The 15,675-nt window shown below is 38.4% G+C and overlaps 1 protein-coding gene across 3 annotated transcripts in view; it reads left to right on the forward strand.

Moving 5' to 3' along the window:
- Positions 1 to 15,675, forward strand: part of DHX57 (DExH-box helicase 57) — a 55,140-nt gene that overhangs the window by 14,064 nt on the left and 25,401 nt on the right. For all 3 annotated transcript variants that reach the window (XM_044261712.1, XM_044261709.1, XM_044261711.1), the window contains exons 4-11: positions 749 to 934; positions 1,215 to 2,053; positions 3,667 to 3,845; positions 5,192 to 5,313; positions 6,956 to 7,151; positions 7,704 to 7,828; positions 12,526 to 12,659; positions 13,520 to 13,574. In XM_044261712.1, coding sequence (XP_044117647.1) covers positions 749 to 934; positions 1,215 to 2,053; positions 3,667 to 3,845; positions 5,192 to 5,313; positions 6,956 to 7,151; positions 7,704 to 7,828; positions 12,526 to 12,659; positions 13,520 to 13,574 — 1,836 coding nt within the window. The remainder of the gene's footprint in view (positions 1 to 748; positions 935 to 1,214; positions 2,054 to 3,666; positions 3,846 to 5,191; positions 5,314 to 6,955; positions 7,152 to 7,703; positions 7,829 to 12,525; positions 12,660 to 13,519; positions 13,575 to 15,675) is intronic.

The raw sequence follows: 15,675 nt of genomic DNA on the forward strand, positions 1-15,675 counted from the left end.
AACCCTGGAGTGAACAAGCAGCGGTGTTGTTGTTGAGATACCGAGTTGATGAGATGAAGGCTTAGGGGTACACTTTCTCATAACCATCTGCCGAAGAGAAACAACTTTGACTCTTTGACTGTTTTGCTTTGTGATTTCAGTCAAAGAAGTCAATTCATCGCATTGGCACAATTAATGGGTGGGTGGTCAGTGGTGAACAGCTCCATCTCCAGCTTATCTACAAATCTCTTTATCTGCTTTAGATTTAGGAAAGGTGGTTATGCAGCCAAGCAAAAAAATGAGGGATGGTTTTTATGAACGAGGAGAGAGAATAGCCAGGGCTTCCGTGGTTAAGAATATAGGCTCTGGGGTCATACTGCCTAGGTTAAAAATCTCTGGTTGCTCTTTACTGTATAACCTTTGGCGATTACTAATCCTCTCTAAGTTTTCCTTGATCATCTGAAAAATGGAGATTTCAGTAGTATCAGATTAGTGGGAAGACTTTAAAGAGAAAGACCATATAAAACCCTTAACATAGTACCTGGCATGTCATAAATGCCTGGTGAATATTAATTGCCAGGATATAAATGAATAGATCAATAAAAGTTTAAATCAGTGACTAAAGAAGAGTTAGGATCCTAAAAAAAAAAAAAATAGTTAGGATCGTAGGTCCTTTGTCTCCTTGAACTAAATTCTTAGACTCTTGCTTAATTATTCTTTGAAGTACATGGAAATTAGTATCTAATGTAAAAAATATTACCTTTGGCAGAAGAGGCATTTCCGGGGAGGAGGAAGATGATGAGCCTGAGTGTGATGATGAACAGTACTGGTCTGCTGGACGAGAAGCTTCCCTTGTTCCTGACTGTGACCCTTTGGAATATGCTGGCTCAGGCCCAGTGGAGCCTCAGAGTCCAGAGTTTACCGTCTCGACATTTGCAGTGCAGAAGCTTTCCAGGTGATTGCTTTCAACATTGATGGGAGTTAGGGGAGAAGTGAAGAGACTGAAATCATACTATAAACCCTCCAGAGTCCTTTCCTAGTGTGTGGGTTGTGGCAGTGCCTGATAATGTCTTCTCTTTCGGAACAAGGTGATTAGGGAGTATTACCAGAGATACTTTTTCAAAATACAGATCCTACCTATATATGGTTATAACTTCACACAAACATGTATAAATGAATTTCACTTCTGTGACTTGCTACTACTTAATATTTTTGTCACGTTTCACACTTGGTAGGTATGGCTTCGACACCGAGCGCTGTCAGGCAGCCCTGAGGCTCTGTGATGGAGATGTCGGGGCATCACTAGAACATCTGCTCACACAGTGTTTTTCAGAGACATTTGGGGAGAAGATGAAGAGCTCGGAGGCAGTTGTCCATGTCAGCTTGGATGAATGTGTGGAACAGCGGCAGGAAGAGGCATTTGCTCTCAAGTCCATCTGTGGAGAGAAATTTATAGAAAGAATTCAGAACCGAGTCTGGACCATTGGATTAGAACTGGAGTACTTGACAAGTAAATTCTGCAAATCCAAGCAAAGGGAAAGTACCAAAAATACACAGGACGCTACACTTGAAGTCTGTAAATTTTACCTCAAAGGAAATTGTAAATTTGGATCAAGATGCAAATTCAAACATGAAGTGCCCCCAAATCAGATTGTTGGAAGAGCGGAAAGAATTGTAGATGATTCTCATCTTAATGCCCACGAAGATGCCTCTTTTTTATATGAACTCGAAATTCGATTTTCTAAAGACCACAAATACCCTTACCAAGCTCCTCTTGTGGCATTTTATTCCACCAATGAGAATCTACCTCTGGCTTGTCGTTTACATATTTCTGAATTCCTTTATGGCAAGGCCTTGACATTTGCAGAAACTTCAGAACCTGTTGTGTATTCTTTGATAACCCTTTTAGAGGAAGAATCAGAAATAGTCAATTTACTGACAAATACCCATCACAAGTACAGTGTCCCTCCTGTGAACTTTCTGCCAGTATCCTCTGGGACCAGAATAAATAATCCTGTCTGTCGTAAACCAATGATTCCAAATAATTCTTTTGCTTCAAATCAAATTCCTGAAGGTATGTAAGACCTTGATTGCATGGAGGGCCTTGTGGAGGGGGAGTTCACAATGGTGGATTGAGGAAGTCAGCGTTTCCGAGGGCTGTGCTCGGATCTCCTGGTGATCTTAGGCAAGTCATTCTCCTCAGTCCATGGGCAAAAGGGAATGAGAATCCCCTGAACTGTGGCCTGACTTTAATTGTAAGTCCCAGTTTTGTCACCATGATTGGGCTCGCTGCATTAAAGGTTTGTAGTTTTGTATAAGTTTATTCAAGCAATTGGGAACTGGAAGAACTAGAGCATCTTCCTAGAAAAACTGTTCCGTTTAATTCATTTGGTTTCACATGTTTACTTCTGATGCTTTACATGGAATGACTTTCAAATGAGTTTTTAGAGATATTTCTCTTTCTATAGTACCCTAGTCCCCCAAAGTTCATTAGCATAGGGCTACCTTTATGAATCCCTAAATCCTCAAAGAAATATTTGTGCAATCTTCTGGCATTAATGAAATCCAGATTTGCTGTACCGATTCTTACACCACAATTAAACTCCATGTTCGAAGTTCAGCAAAGAATCCTCTCTTATTTGTTGCTATCTTTCTTGAGAGAAACAAGTTTTTATTATTTCACAAGAGTTCTTAGGTAAACATCAATAAGTAGAGAACAGTGAAATTGCATTGAGATGGGGATGGTGGACAGATGGCTAGCTTCACTCACCAGCCACTTGCTCCCAAACAGCAGCTTTTAGCATGTGGGATTCAGATATATTCCTTGAGAAATGACAAATGGTGTGGCATGGACTTTCTTAAGTAATAGCTTTATTGAGATAAAATGTACCTACCATAAAATTCACCCTTAATTTCAAAGGGTACAATTCAGTGGGTTTTTAGTATACTCACAGAGTTGTACAAGTGTGACCACCGTCTAATTCCAGAACATTTTTAACCCTAAAAGAAACCCCATAATTAGCTTATTAGTGATGAGTTCTTATTTCTTCCTTCCTTCAACCCTTGAAAACCATGAATCTACATTCAGTGTCTACGCATTTGCCTATTCTGTACACTTCATAGAAATGAAATCATACACTATGCAGCTTTGTGATTGGCTTCTTTCCCTTAGAATCATGTTTTCAAGGCTCATTCATATTGTAGGGTGGGGGCACCTGGGTGGCTCAGTGGGTTAAGCCGCTGCCTTCGGCTCATATTGTAGGGTGTATTGGTGCTTCATTTTATTGCTGAATAATATTCCATTATATGAACACGCCATATTTTGTTTACTGATTGATCATGTGATATCATGAGATTTTAGGAACACTTGCAAATAGTTGAAACTTTCAGTTAATTCCTTGAGTGTGAAGAATCTATGGAATTAACAAGGTGTGTGCCATGATGTTTTTCTTTGTTTTTAATTTGGTTTAGCAACATCCACTTGTACTTGATTAAATTCATTTGAAGATGCATTTTAAGTTCTTTGGCAGTAGTAGTTGTTTGAAATGAATGAACTTGCTTTCCTCAAGCTTTTAAGTTTTTTCTCCATCTTAAACGATTTTGTTGTTACTTTATTAGATAGTGACTTTCCTCCTTTGCTAAAGAAAGGGCTCCATATCGAAAATGTTTCCTTTTATCCCCTTCAAGTTGAAAAAGAATCAGAACCTGAGGAGGAGACAGATGAGGATGAAGGTCCTGCACCAGTTATAGTGGAGAATGAAAGCTATGTGAACCTTAAGAAAAAGATTTCCAAAAGATATGACTGGCAGGCAAAATCAGTACATGCTGAAAATGCTAAAATCTGCAAGCAGTTCCGAATAAAACAGGTAGGGTATTCTGAGAGACTGGCTAGCATTGCTTCCTAATGTATGGGTGAATGGATTAGGAATTAGGAAGTCCCTAGTATATTTTTGTTTCTCTTTAACTCTGAGTGGTCAAAGTTTCTGCATGCCACAGCAAACTTGGGTGCATGTTCTAGATAGTTTGAGAAAATCCAAAGCATAGTGAAATGAAACACATGCATATATACCAAATATTCTCAGAATCATGTGACTTTGGTACTCTGATAGATGATCTGATAAGTGAAATCAAAATTAAAACTGATTTACATTAGAAAAAGATAGTGTAGAAAGGAAAAGGCTAAGGAGGGGCCCTACCCCTTTTCAGAGAATTGCAGGGTAAGTAACCCAAGATCACATAGTTACTGGTGGCAACCGGGATCCAGGCTAACTTTCTGTTCCTCAAGTCCATGATGTTTTATCCCATTAACAAAAAGATTATTTTAAAAGAACCAATGAGTGAACTTTTAGGGCAAAGTTGGGTATAGGACAAAAGATTGCTTAACCACTTTGGGGATTGGATTAGATGTCAAAGTGAATAGAAATTCACACCATAAGTAAATAGTAAGACTGTAGAAAAAAAAATTCCACTTTGAATTTGATCAGTTTGTGTTCAGAGGTAATAAATTTATATGATAAAATTATATGCAGAAAATGATGTGCTAATATAAATTTCAAAAATACATCTTTAGTTTTAACATACACTACAATGTTTACTGACCATTGGAAGTCAGACTGAGTTACATAGATGTGATGCTTGCTAAAAAGAACCCTTTCGTGAGTGCTCTGTTACTGACTTTAGTAAAAATCTGATATTGTATAGAACTATGCTGTCCAATGGGGTAGCCCCTAGCCACATGTGGCCATTTAAATTTAAATTAATTAAACTTAAATAAAATTAAAATTCAGTTCCTCAGTAACACTGGCCACATTTCAAGTGCTCACTAGCCATGTGTAGCCAGAGGTTTTTATATTGTTCAATGCTAATACAGATCATCTCCATGAACATGGAAAGTTCTATCAGATAGTGCTGGTGTAGAGATTTCTGCTAGGAGGAGCATGATAGTGCTAAGGAGGATGGCTTATTTCTCTTATAAGATCTTGCAGTTTATTCAGATGTAGGAAAGCCATAAAGATTCCACAGCTGATTCTTTGAGCAGCCTTCTGACTGAAGTCATCAGCATCCAATCCTAACAAATCCGCAATTTCCATCCCTGAACAAATTGTTAAAGAAAGAGCAGAAAAGCTGAGTCAAGCTATGGGATTCAATACTCAGAGCTTTGTGAAAGATGATTCAAAGTACCTAACTGATGCTTTATCTCCTATGTTACTAGGCTTCCAGACAGTTCCAGTCAATTCTGCAAGAAAGACAATCACTCCCTGCTTGGGAAGAAAGAGAAACCATTCTTAAATTGTTGAGCGAGCACCAAGTGCTTGTTATAAGTGGTATGACAGGGTAAGAATGCAATTTATTTGTAACGCGGCTTTCATCCATGAATATGGTATGTACCCTGGTTATGGTAATAACCAGTTTTACTTGTAAAAAAAACGGGTAACTCTTATTATTTGTGCTTTTTTCCGATCAGATACGAAATAATATTTCACAAAACCTAATATTACAGATCTGGAACCAACAGACCCAAATTACAGAAAAACAAAACAAACTCAGAAATCTGTCCAGGAATTTATACACATTATACACCTCTCCTTGAGACAGTTTTAAGGCAAAAGGTCTAACTGAACGGTTTTTTGTTTTTTTTTTTTAGTTTTTTAAAAATATTTATTTATTTGAGCGAGAGAGAGCACATGAGCACACAGTGGGGAGGGACAGAGGGAGGGAGAGAATTTTAAGCACTCTGTGCTGAGCACAGAGCCCAACATGGGGCTTAATCTCACAATCCTGAGATAAAGACCTGAGCTGAAACCAAGAGTCAGACACTTAACGGACTGTACCTCTGAATGCATCACTACTGAATGCTTTTAACAGGCCCATTTTTTTATGTAAAGGATAGTTCCAGAACCTTTATACATACACACATACATACATACATACATACATAACATTTATTTATGTTAAAATATTGGAATGCCTGTGTGGCTCAGTCACCTTCGGCTTGGTCATGATGCAGGGTCCTGGGATCCAGTCCCACACGGGGCTTCTTGCTCAGCAGAGAGCCTATTTCACCCTGAGCCTGCTGTTCCCCCTGCTTATGCTCTCTCTGACAAATAAATAAGTAAAATCTTAAAAAAAAGATTTATTTATTTGAAAGAGAGTGAGCATGTGCATGCATGCAAGCTGGGGGAGGGGCAGAGGTAGAGTGAAAAAGAATTTTCAAACTAACTCCTCCCCAGTGAACGTGGAGCCCAATGGGGGGCCCTCAATCCCAGGACCCTGCAATCATGACCTGAGCTGAAATCAAGAGTCAGCTGCTTAATTAACCAGCTGAGCCACTCAGGTACCCCTCCAGAACATTTAACTTGGAAATTTTCCTCTTTTAAATTTATTCTGCTTTCCTTAGAGCTTTTACCTGTTCTTATAAGAACAACTTAGGACATACTATTTTTCCTGTTTTACACTTTTCATGTTATCCAAACTTATTTAACAGAGACAGGTTGTAGGCTTAGTTTAGTTCTATATTCAGAGGTATGCAACCTAATAACTACATTTGTGCCCAGACTCACTGTATCAGTAGTGATTTGAGATCTTCTAGTTTCTTATCTTTTTAGCTTCAGTCTCCTTGTAGCCAAATCAATAAGATAATACAAAAGTCATAAGAGAATACTCCCATTTCTTCAGGATTCAAATATAGAGTTCATATTCTTAGAGGTGTTTGCAGAACTTAATATAATGTCTGCTCAATTGTCCCAATTTTATAAATGATACTAAGCTATTATGAGTGTCCTGTGAATCCAAGTGCAAATTCCTAGCAGTTATGAGCTGTAGGTAACAAGTCAGCAGGTTGGTTTAAAAGATAAATGAAGCTGAATAAGTTTTATTATAATTAGCTTTCCCACTTCCCTGTTGCACATGGTTCTTTTTTTCTATTAACTAGCCCTTGAAAACCCTCATTTTAAGACTCATTTGTTTTGACATACAGATGTGGGAAAACTACACAGATTCCTCAGTTTATTCTGGATGATTCTCTGAATGGACCACCTGAGAAAGTGGCTAACATCATCTGTACCCAACCCCGACGAATTTCAGCAATATCTGTTGCTGAACGTGTTGCTAAAGAAAGGACAGAAAGAGTGGGTCTGACTGTGGGGTACCAGATCCGGCTAGAAAGTGTCAAGGTTTGTATACTCTGCCTATTTCCTGATAACAGAAATTTCATTTTCATGTATCAAGGGTTCTCGGAGTCTGGAGACTCATAGGCAAGCTGGGATATATACTTTAATATGGCTGAAAACCTTTTAGAAATATTTTGGTATAACTCTTACTTGGGTATGAGTCATTTCCTCTATAAAGACCTTTTATTCTTCATTGACAGAAATGATCTAGTAAGTGCTGTTTTACTCTTAAACTTGGGACTTAACCCATTTAACCAAATAAGGAATGGACAAATGGAGAATTGAGTTCATCACTCACTGTTGTTTCTATGTTTTATAATAATTTTTGAAAGCTTTTTATGAGCCTTAAAATTTTGATATAAAATACAAAAGCTTTTACTGTTGTTACAAGCAAGAAGCTGTGCATTTAGTGGGGTTTCATATTAAATGCAGCTGCTGATGTTTTCAAGATTCTTTGTCCCTATCTATTCAGAATGGCTTTGCTATATTGGCTTTGAAAGTGTTTCCTTTTTGCAAAAATTCCACGAATGCTTTCTATCCCCTTTCCTGTGTAAGTCCTCAGCCACCAGGCTGTTATACTGCACCACGGGCGTGCTGCTGAGAAGGCTGGAAGGAGACACAGCTCTCCAAGGAGTCACCCATATCATCGTTGATGAAGTTCATGAGAGGACAGAAGAAAGGTAAACCAAAGATTTTCTAAACAACTAGCCATACACGTGAAATCATTTTGTTCTGTTTCCAGTTGGGTTTCATAGAGCTAGAGAGGAAGACCACAAAGAAGGCCCAAGCTAGAGAAGAGGCACTACTTTCCTTACCTCCAGGGTCTGGAATACTGGAAATGCTAGGAGGGCACATGTTCATCACTAGAAGAGTCATTCTGTTAGATGGACATCTTCTACCAGGAGATACTTACCCTCCTGGGCCTCATGCTGACCTGGGCACTGTACTTAGCAGGAATAACAGGTTAATGCACACTGTAGCTGATAGATGGGTCAGTATGTGCTTCCTTCTTTGTTCATTTGGTCAGTCATTTAGTCCTGACAGTCATGCATACATTTATTAAGACGGTCTTAAGTGCCAAGGGATCTGTTAATTGCTGGGGATACTATAGCAGACATACCTGTGTGGTTCTCCTTTATCTTATGGTCTGGTAGGAAAAACAAATAATTAACAAATAAATAAATGAAGATTTAGGAATTGGAGTAAGTACTCAGAAGGAATAAATAGGGTGGTGTATTTTGGGGAGAGAGATCCATGAGATGGCCAGAGCTGATATCTCTCAAGAGATGATGATTAAATAAAAAACAGTAGGATGAGAAGGCATCCCATGTGACAGATGGGAGCAAAGCCAGCATTCATAGACTTTGCAGTGGGAAAGGACATCATGAGCCCAGAAACTGGAGCAAGGCCCTTGCATCTGGTTGTAGTAAATGAGGGTGAAAGTAGCAGATAGAAAAGGGAAGAGCCAGATCGTCCAGGCCCTTGTATACCCTGGGCAATAAAGCATTTAGAATTTAGTTTAATGGAATTAGAAGTCATTAAAGAGTTGGGATATAAAATCAAAATCTTCAATATTTTAAAAGGAAGGGCCAAGTAAATAGATGGCATTTATCATAGTTTGTCACAATTTGTAGATCATGTTCTAGAACAACAACAACAAAAACTAGTGTGGAAAAAAAGACAATCCTGTAATAATTACGAGACTTTCTCCAAAAGGACTATACTATTATAAATATTTTGAGAAGAAACAAAGTCTAAGTAAAGTTGTCAGACTGACAGAAAAGCAGAAAATAGCTAATAGCAAAAATTTAAAAAGAATAAAAACAAACATGAAGAGTCCCCAACTATTGCTGATAAAGTGTTTTTAAAACTGAACAGGGAAGGGACGCCTGGGTGGCTCAGTTGGTTAAGCAGCTGCGTTGGGCTCAGGTCATGATCCCAGCGTCCTGGGATCGAGTCCCACATCGGGCTCCTTGCTCAGCAGGGAGCCTGCTTCTCCCTCTGCCTCTGCTGCCACTCTGTCTGCCTGTGCTCGCTCTCTGCCCCCGCCTCTCTCTGATAAATAAATAAAATCTTAAAAAAAAAAAACTGAACAGGGAATACATATGACTAGAAAACTATTTGTTCAAAGAAATAAATACACTGATACACTAGTAAATAGGAAATATGAGGTAATTAGAAACTAAAGAAAAGCAGACTTGCATATAAAAAGAATAGATCAAAATAAAAAGAAGTAATTCCTAGAACACAACAATAGTAAATTTTATTTTATTTTTTTTTAAGATTTTATTTATTTATTTGACAGAGAGAGAGGGCACACGCAGGGGGAGGCACAAGCGAGGGGAGTGGGAGAGAGACACAGTCTCCCCAAAAGCAGGGAGCCTGATGCAGGGCTCGATCCCAGGACCCTGAGATCATGACCTGAGCCGAAGCAGAGCAACAGAGGCTTAACCAACTGAGCCACCCAGGTGCCCCATAAATTTTAAACGACTATACATAAAACCTGAGAATCTGTAAGGGGCAAATAATTTTTTTTTTGTAGAGACTCCAGAAAACAGTGGGGGGAAAACCAAATAGTAAATCATTTAATTTTGCAGGTAAATGTTCAAGTGAACATTTGAAAGAAGAAAATTTTTTCACTAAAAAAAGTTGGAGGAGGAAATCAAATATAACATTCAACTGGACTAATAATACTTAAATGATTATATTATAAAAAATACATTTAAAGTTTTAGGGGAAATGATATCTAGTGTAATATTGAATGTAAAGAATGGCTTTGGCTTTCCTCCAGTGCTTTGTAAATACTAATCACGAGCTTGTCTTCAGTGGGAGCTGTTTACTCTCGGAGTCCTTATTCTCAAGTGTCTATGATGGAACTGATATTTAAATTAAGGCTATTTAGGGGTCGCCTGGGTGGCTCAGTGGGTTAAAACCTCTGCCTTCAACTCAGGTCATGATCTCAGGTCCTGGGATTGAGCCCCACATCAGGGCTCAGCAGGGAGCCTGCTTCTTCCTCTCTCTCTGACTGCCTCTCTGCCTGCTTGTGATCTTTCTGTCAAATAAATAAATAAAATCTTTTTAAAAATTAATTAATTAATTAAGCAAGGCCATTTAACTCTAAAGCCCAAGTGGTCATCCACCAAAGAATATAGCCCATCCATAGATAAATAAGATAGCTAGGAATGTTTTAGAAAAGAAATTAAGAAAGATTGGTCTACCAGATATTAAAATACATTATATAACTGTAATGTTATAGTTATAACATTATAACTATATAATGTTATAACATTATATAGTTATATATAACTATATATAACTATACATATAACATATGTACATGTATAGTAATAATACTATACATATTAGTTAAAATGCCTATACCAGAACCTGTCACATTTTAAGTGCTCAGTAAATATTTTTTGAAGGGGTGAATTTACCAGACTCTCATCTAGAATTCGTTTACCCCAAGGACCTGAACCAGTATGTGTCAAACATTTCCATATGATCAGAACTCAGTTAGGATGGTTGTTAAAAACACAGACCCCTTCCCAACCCCCAGAAGGCCCATTCTACAGGATTGAGATGAGAAATTTTAATTTTCAGCAAGCCCCATGTGATTTCTGATATGGAGGTCCCAGAAACACACCCTAAAATATATCACCCTAGAGGCAGAGAATGGGCACTTGGGAGAAAGTGAGTATCTGGCTGACTGAGAAGTTTCATTTCCCATTATAAACATGTGTTGCTATTATGGTTTAAAGGATAATCTCTTAGAGGTTTGTGGGAGTATCCTCAAGTAACCGATCACCTTTTAGAAATCCAACACAAGGGGGCGCCTGGGTGGCTCAGAGGGTTAAGCTGCTGCCTTCGGCTCAGGTCATGATCTCAGGGTCCTGGAATCGAGTCCCGCATCGGGCTCTCTGCTCAGCAGGGAGCCTGCTTCCTCCTCTCTCTCTCTGCCTGCCTCTCTGCCTACTTGTAATCTCCCTCTGTCAAATAAATAAATAAAATCTTTTAAAAAAAAAAGAAATCCAACACAATTAAATTTTCAGATCCAGTAAAAAAATAAAAAAGAATGGTTTGGGGTTTCATAACTTTCACATTTCCATAAATTCAGAAAAACTGAAGCATAGTACTGGATCTGGCTTCTGGGAGCAATCATGTTCTAAAAAGTGAGGGTTTTGTGAAACTTAATGACTTATAGAATATCAACATTTAAAAATTCAAAATATTTTAACATCTGAATAAAGGTTAGTTACACACTGCAGAAGGGAGAGTTGGGCTTTTACAAATGCCAGTCTCTGGAAAGGGGGTATACAAATTACAAGAAAAAGTAGGGGAATATTTGCTAGTTCAGATGGAAAAAGACAAAAAAAAAAAAAAAAAAGACTAAAACCTAGGAACCGAGATCAATAAAAATACAGATAAGATTGAAGGTTGAATATAGAAAACTATATTCAAAGCTATAGTTGTTAGTTAAAAAAAAATTTTTTTAAGAATTTATTTATTTGACAGAGGGAGATCACAAGTAGGCAGAGAGGCAGGCAGAGAGAGAGAGAAGGAAGCAGGCTCCCTGCTGAGCAGAGAGCCTGATGCGGGACTCGATCCCAGGACCCTGGGATCATGATCTGAGCCGAAGGCAGTGGCTTAACCCACTGAGCCACCCAGGCGCCCCTAGTTTAAAATTTTTAATAAATTTCCTGATCATAGAGATGAAATGATTTTTCTAAATGTTTAACAAGTATCAAAGAAATGTCCAGAAGAATAGTTTCTGTCCCGTGTATAATAATTACCTGTTGGAATTTTGGTCTGTTTTTCTCTGGGAGTATATTAGGCATTAGGGGAGAGATGTGTAGGGAAAGATAGGTGTCTCTGCAAACAGTACTAGAGTTTTATGTGCTGCTCTGATGTAGTTAACATAATAGCAGGCACTGCCTTTGAAGTTATTAATTGCATAAGGAGATTTTAAAAGTATGGATGTACTATAAATTACTGAAGCATTTCCTATTGTTACATTATTTCCTTCTCTCTAAAAAAGAAAATTCATAATTAGCTCATGAAATTAAAGAGAACTGAATAGTACAAGAACATGCTCTCATTAAAAATTCAAGCAAAACTGGGATGCCTGCGTGGCTCAGTCAGTTAAGCATCTGCCTTTGGCTCAGGTCATGATCCCAGTGTTCTGGGATCGAGCCCCGCATTGGGCTCCTTGCTCAACAGGGAGTCTGCTTCTCCCTCTGCCTACCACTCCCCAGCTTGTGCTCTCTCTTTCTCTGACAAATAAATAAAATCTTTTTTTAAAAAATACATCAAAAGTTAATTCATTTTTATGTATTGAATTTTTTTGAACTTCAGGTGTTTCTTTTATTTCCTTTAGTGACTTCTTGCTGCTAGTCTTGAAGGACATTGTGTTGCAGAGACCAACTCTTCAAGTTATTCTAATGAGTGCAACTTTAAATGCTGAGCTCTTTTCAGAATATTTCAATTCCTGCCCAGTTATTACTATACCAGGTGATTAAAATGCATCCTTAAATATGCACTGTTCTAATAAGCAAATATAATTATTTTTAAAGGTCATTTGAGATATAAAATAATAGGTATTTGTACCCATTTTCTAGAGAAGTGATTCGTTTGTAACAAATAAAATTATGACCATATAATGAAATAAAGAAGTAACATTATGTCTATTTGCTAAGAGATTTCAGTTTTGTGCTTTTTTGAAAAGTCTAGGTTATTAGGATTTCTAGCATTCCATGGTGCTTAACATCAAAGTATGAGTTAATAATGGTAATCTGTCATAAAGAGAGAAGTTGTCTCTGTGTATAAGCATATTGGTTCATTGCTGAATTCTGCTAACTCCTGGGCGTAATCTATTCTGGGAGGAAGTGAAGTTGAAAAGTCCGTATCTTCCGGTGCTTTCACAGTCTCGTGGGATTAATTTATCACCATGGGCTTTGCTCTGTCCTTTGGCAGTTGATTGCCAAAGGGATAATTTGGGGACAATTTTGATGAATAATGTTGAATGGTTCAGAGTTCCCTGCGGGGAAGAAAGGGAGGGTGAGAAAAGTGTAATAGGTTTAAAAAAAGAGAGGTTTGTTTTTTTTTTAAAAAAAGTCTTATTACTAAATGAGTATCTCTGCACCTATGCACTTCTGGGTTTTTTTACAAGCTGGAATCTAACCGCTCTAGGAATCTGTCATCAGAAGATTTTGTTTTTCTTTTTTTCCCTTCAATATTTTTAAGACCACAGAACAAACCATCCCTTGTGCCACACTTTATTTTAAGAGAATTTTACATTTGCCAGCTATTTATGTCAAGATAATTGAATGGGTATTCTGAGGCTTCTCTCTTTTATTTTCATGTTTTTCTAGGTCGTACATTTCCTGTTGATCAGTTTTTTCTGGAAGATGCAATTGCTGTGACAAGGTAAGGAAGACATTAATGAGGGTTTGGTGAAAGTCTTTGAAAAGAATGATCATTTTAGGGGTGCCTGGGTGGCTCATTTGGTTAAGCAGCTGCCTTCAGCTTGGGTCATGATCCCAGGGTACTGGGGTTGAGCCCCACATCAGGCTCCCTTTTCAGTGGGGAGCCTGCTTCTCCCTCTCCCTCTGCCTGCTGCTCTGCCTACTTGCGCTCTCTATCTCTGTGTCAAATAAATAAAAATAAAAATAAAAAAAACTTTAAAAAATGATCATTTTACCTCAGCGTGCCAGGTCTTTAACAGATGTGTTCATTTTTCTTCTGATTTTTCTGCTTGAGCATTTTGTTTTCCCCTTACAGCAATTATTATACAAATTATTTGCAATTTACAGACAATATTGTATATTCGGTACTAACTGGGACTGTAATGTAAACTATAGGCTTCGGGTGTTCATGATGTACCACTGTAGGCTCATCAGTTAGAACAATTATACCACTCTCATGGGGGATAGTGATAACGAGGGAGGCTATGCCTATGTGGGGAATGGGGTGTTGGGAAATCTCTGTACCTTCTGCATAATATTGCTGTGAACCAAAACAGCTCTGAAGAATGAGGTGTATTTAAAAAATGAAAAAGGACCGGGATGCCTGGGTGGCTCAGTTGGTTAAGCGGCTGCCTTCAGCTCAGGTCATGATCCCAGCATCCTGGAATCGAGTCTTACATCGGGCTCCTTGCTCGGCAGAGAGCCTGCTTCTCCCTCTGCCTCTGCCTGCCACTCTGTCTGCCTGTGCTCGCTCTCTCTCTCTCTCTCTGACAAATAAATAAATAAAATCTTTAAAAAAAACAAAACAAAACAAAAAACTTTAAAAAAAAAATGAAGAAGGACAAAATATATGGAAAATTTAATAAGAAAGAAAAAGACCAATTCTGCAGATAGACTGCCAGCATTCAAATACCTCCACTTACAAGGGGCATCTGGCTGGCACAGGAGTGTGTAACTCTTGATCTTAGGGTTGTGAGTTTGAGCACATTGGATAAAAGGATTACTTAAATAAATATTTTTTTAAAAATCCCCTCTACTTACAAACTAACAATGACAAGTAGCTTAATCTCTCTATGACACAATTTCATCATATGTGGTCATATTATTATTTTTTTTTTTTAAGATTTTATTTTATTTATTTGAGAGAGAGAGACAGTGAGAGAGAGAATGAGCGAGGAGAAGGTCAGAGAGCGAAGCAGACTCCCCATGGAGCTGGGAGCCTGATGTGGGACTTGATCCCGGGACTCCAGGATCACGCCCTGAGCCGGAGGCAGTTGTTTAACCAACTGCGCCACCCAGGCGTCCCTAAAGTGGTCATATTATTAATAGCTACTTCACAAGGTTGTTATGAGGATTAATTAATTAATTAATTCTTGGAGTTAATAGCTGCAGAGTGCCTAGAACTGAGCCTGGCATGTAGCAGATGCTTTATAGTGTGTTAGCTGTCATCATCATCATCATCATCATCATCCTGCAAGCCTCAGGGAGCTTGCAGGGTACTCTGAGTATTAGGATTCTGTAATTTCAGTACCTGGTAGAAAACAGTCATTTTCATTGGATACAAACATTTTTCTCCTTTGAAAGCCCTGATTCCTCTTCCCACTCTTTGACCTTGAAGACTCCCCATGGTTTCATCCTTGCACTCTTTCTTCTCACTGTAAAACTCCTTCATCCCTCCATTAGACTCCTGTGATTTCGGATGTCACCTCTGTGCCAAGAATTCCCAGATCATTATCTTCATTTCTGACCTCTGAGTTCCAGAAGTAAAATAACCTTGATGTCCGGCACCTGAATTCAATTCGGAATTTTTCTCCTTCACCCTGCGTCTTCCATTGCTAATAAGCCCCACTCCTAATTCTCTGTTTATTTAGTGGTACAATATTCTCAAGCTCAAAACCCCAAACCAGTGGCTCCCAGACTTTGGTGGGCAGTAAGCATAGGTAGGGCGCTCATTACGGTTGTCATTCTCTGGGCCCCCTCCCATTTCCATTGAATGGGAATCTCTGGGGAAATTAATCTTTCAACTAGTTTCCGGGTCTTTATTTTCTCACCTGCAAACTCAC

The sequence above is a fragment of the Neovison vison genome, chromosome 8 (genome assembly GCF_020171115.1).
Source record: "Neovison vison isolate M4711 chromosome 8, ASM_NN_V1, whole genome shotgun sequence".
Lineage (NCBI taxonomy): Eukaryota > Metazoa > Chordata > Mammalia > Carnivora > Mustelidae > Neogale > Neogale vison.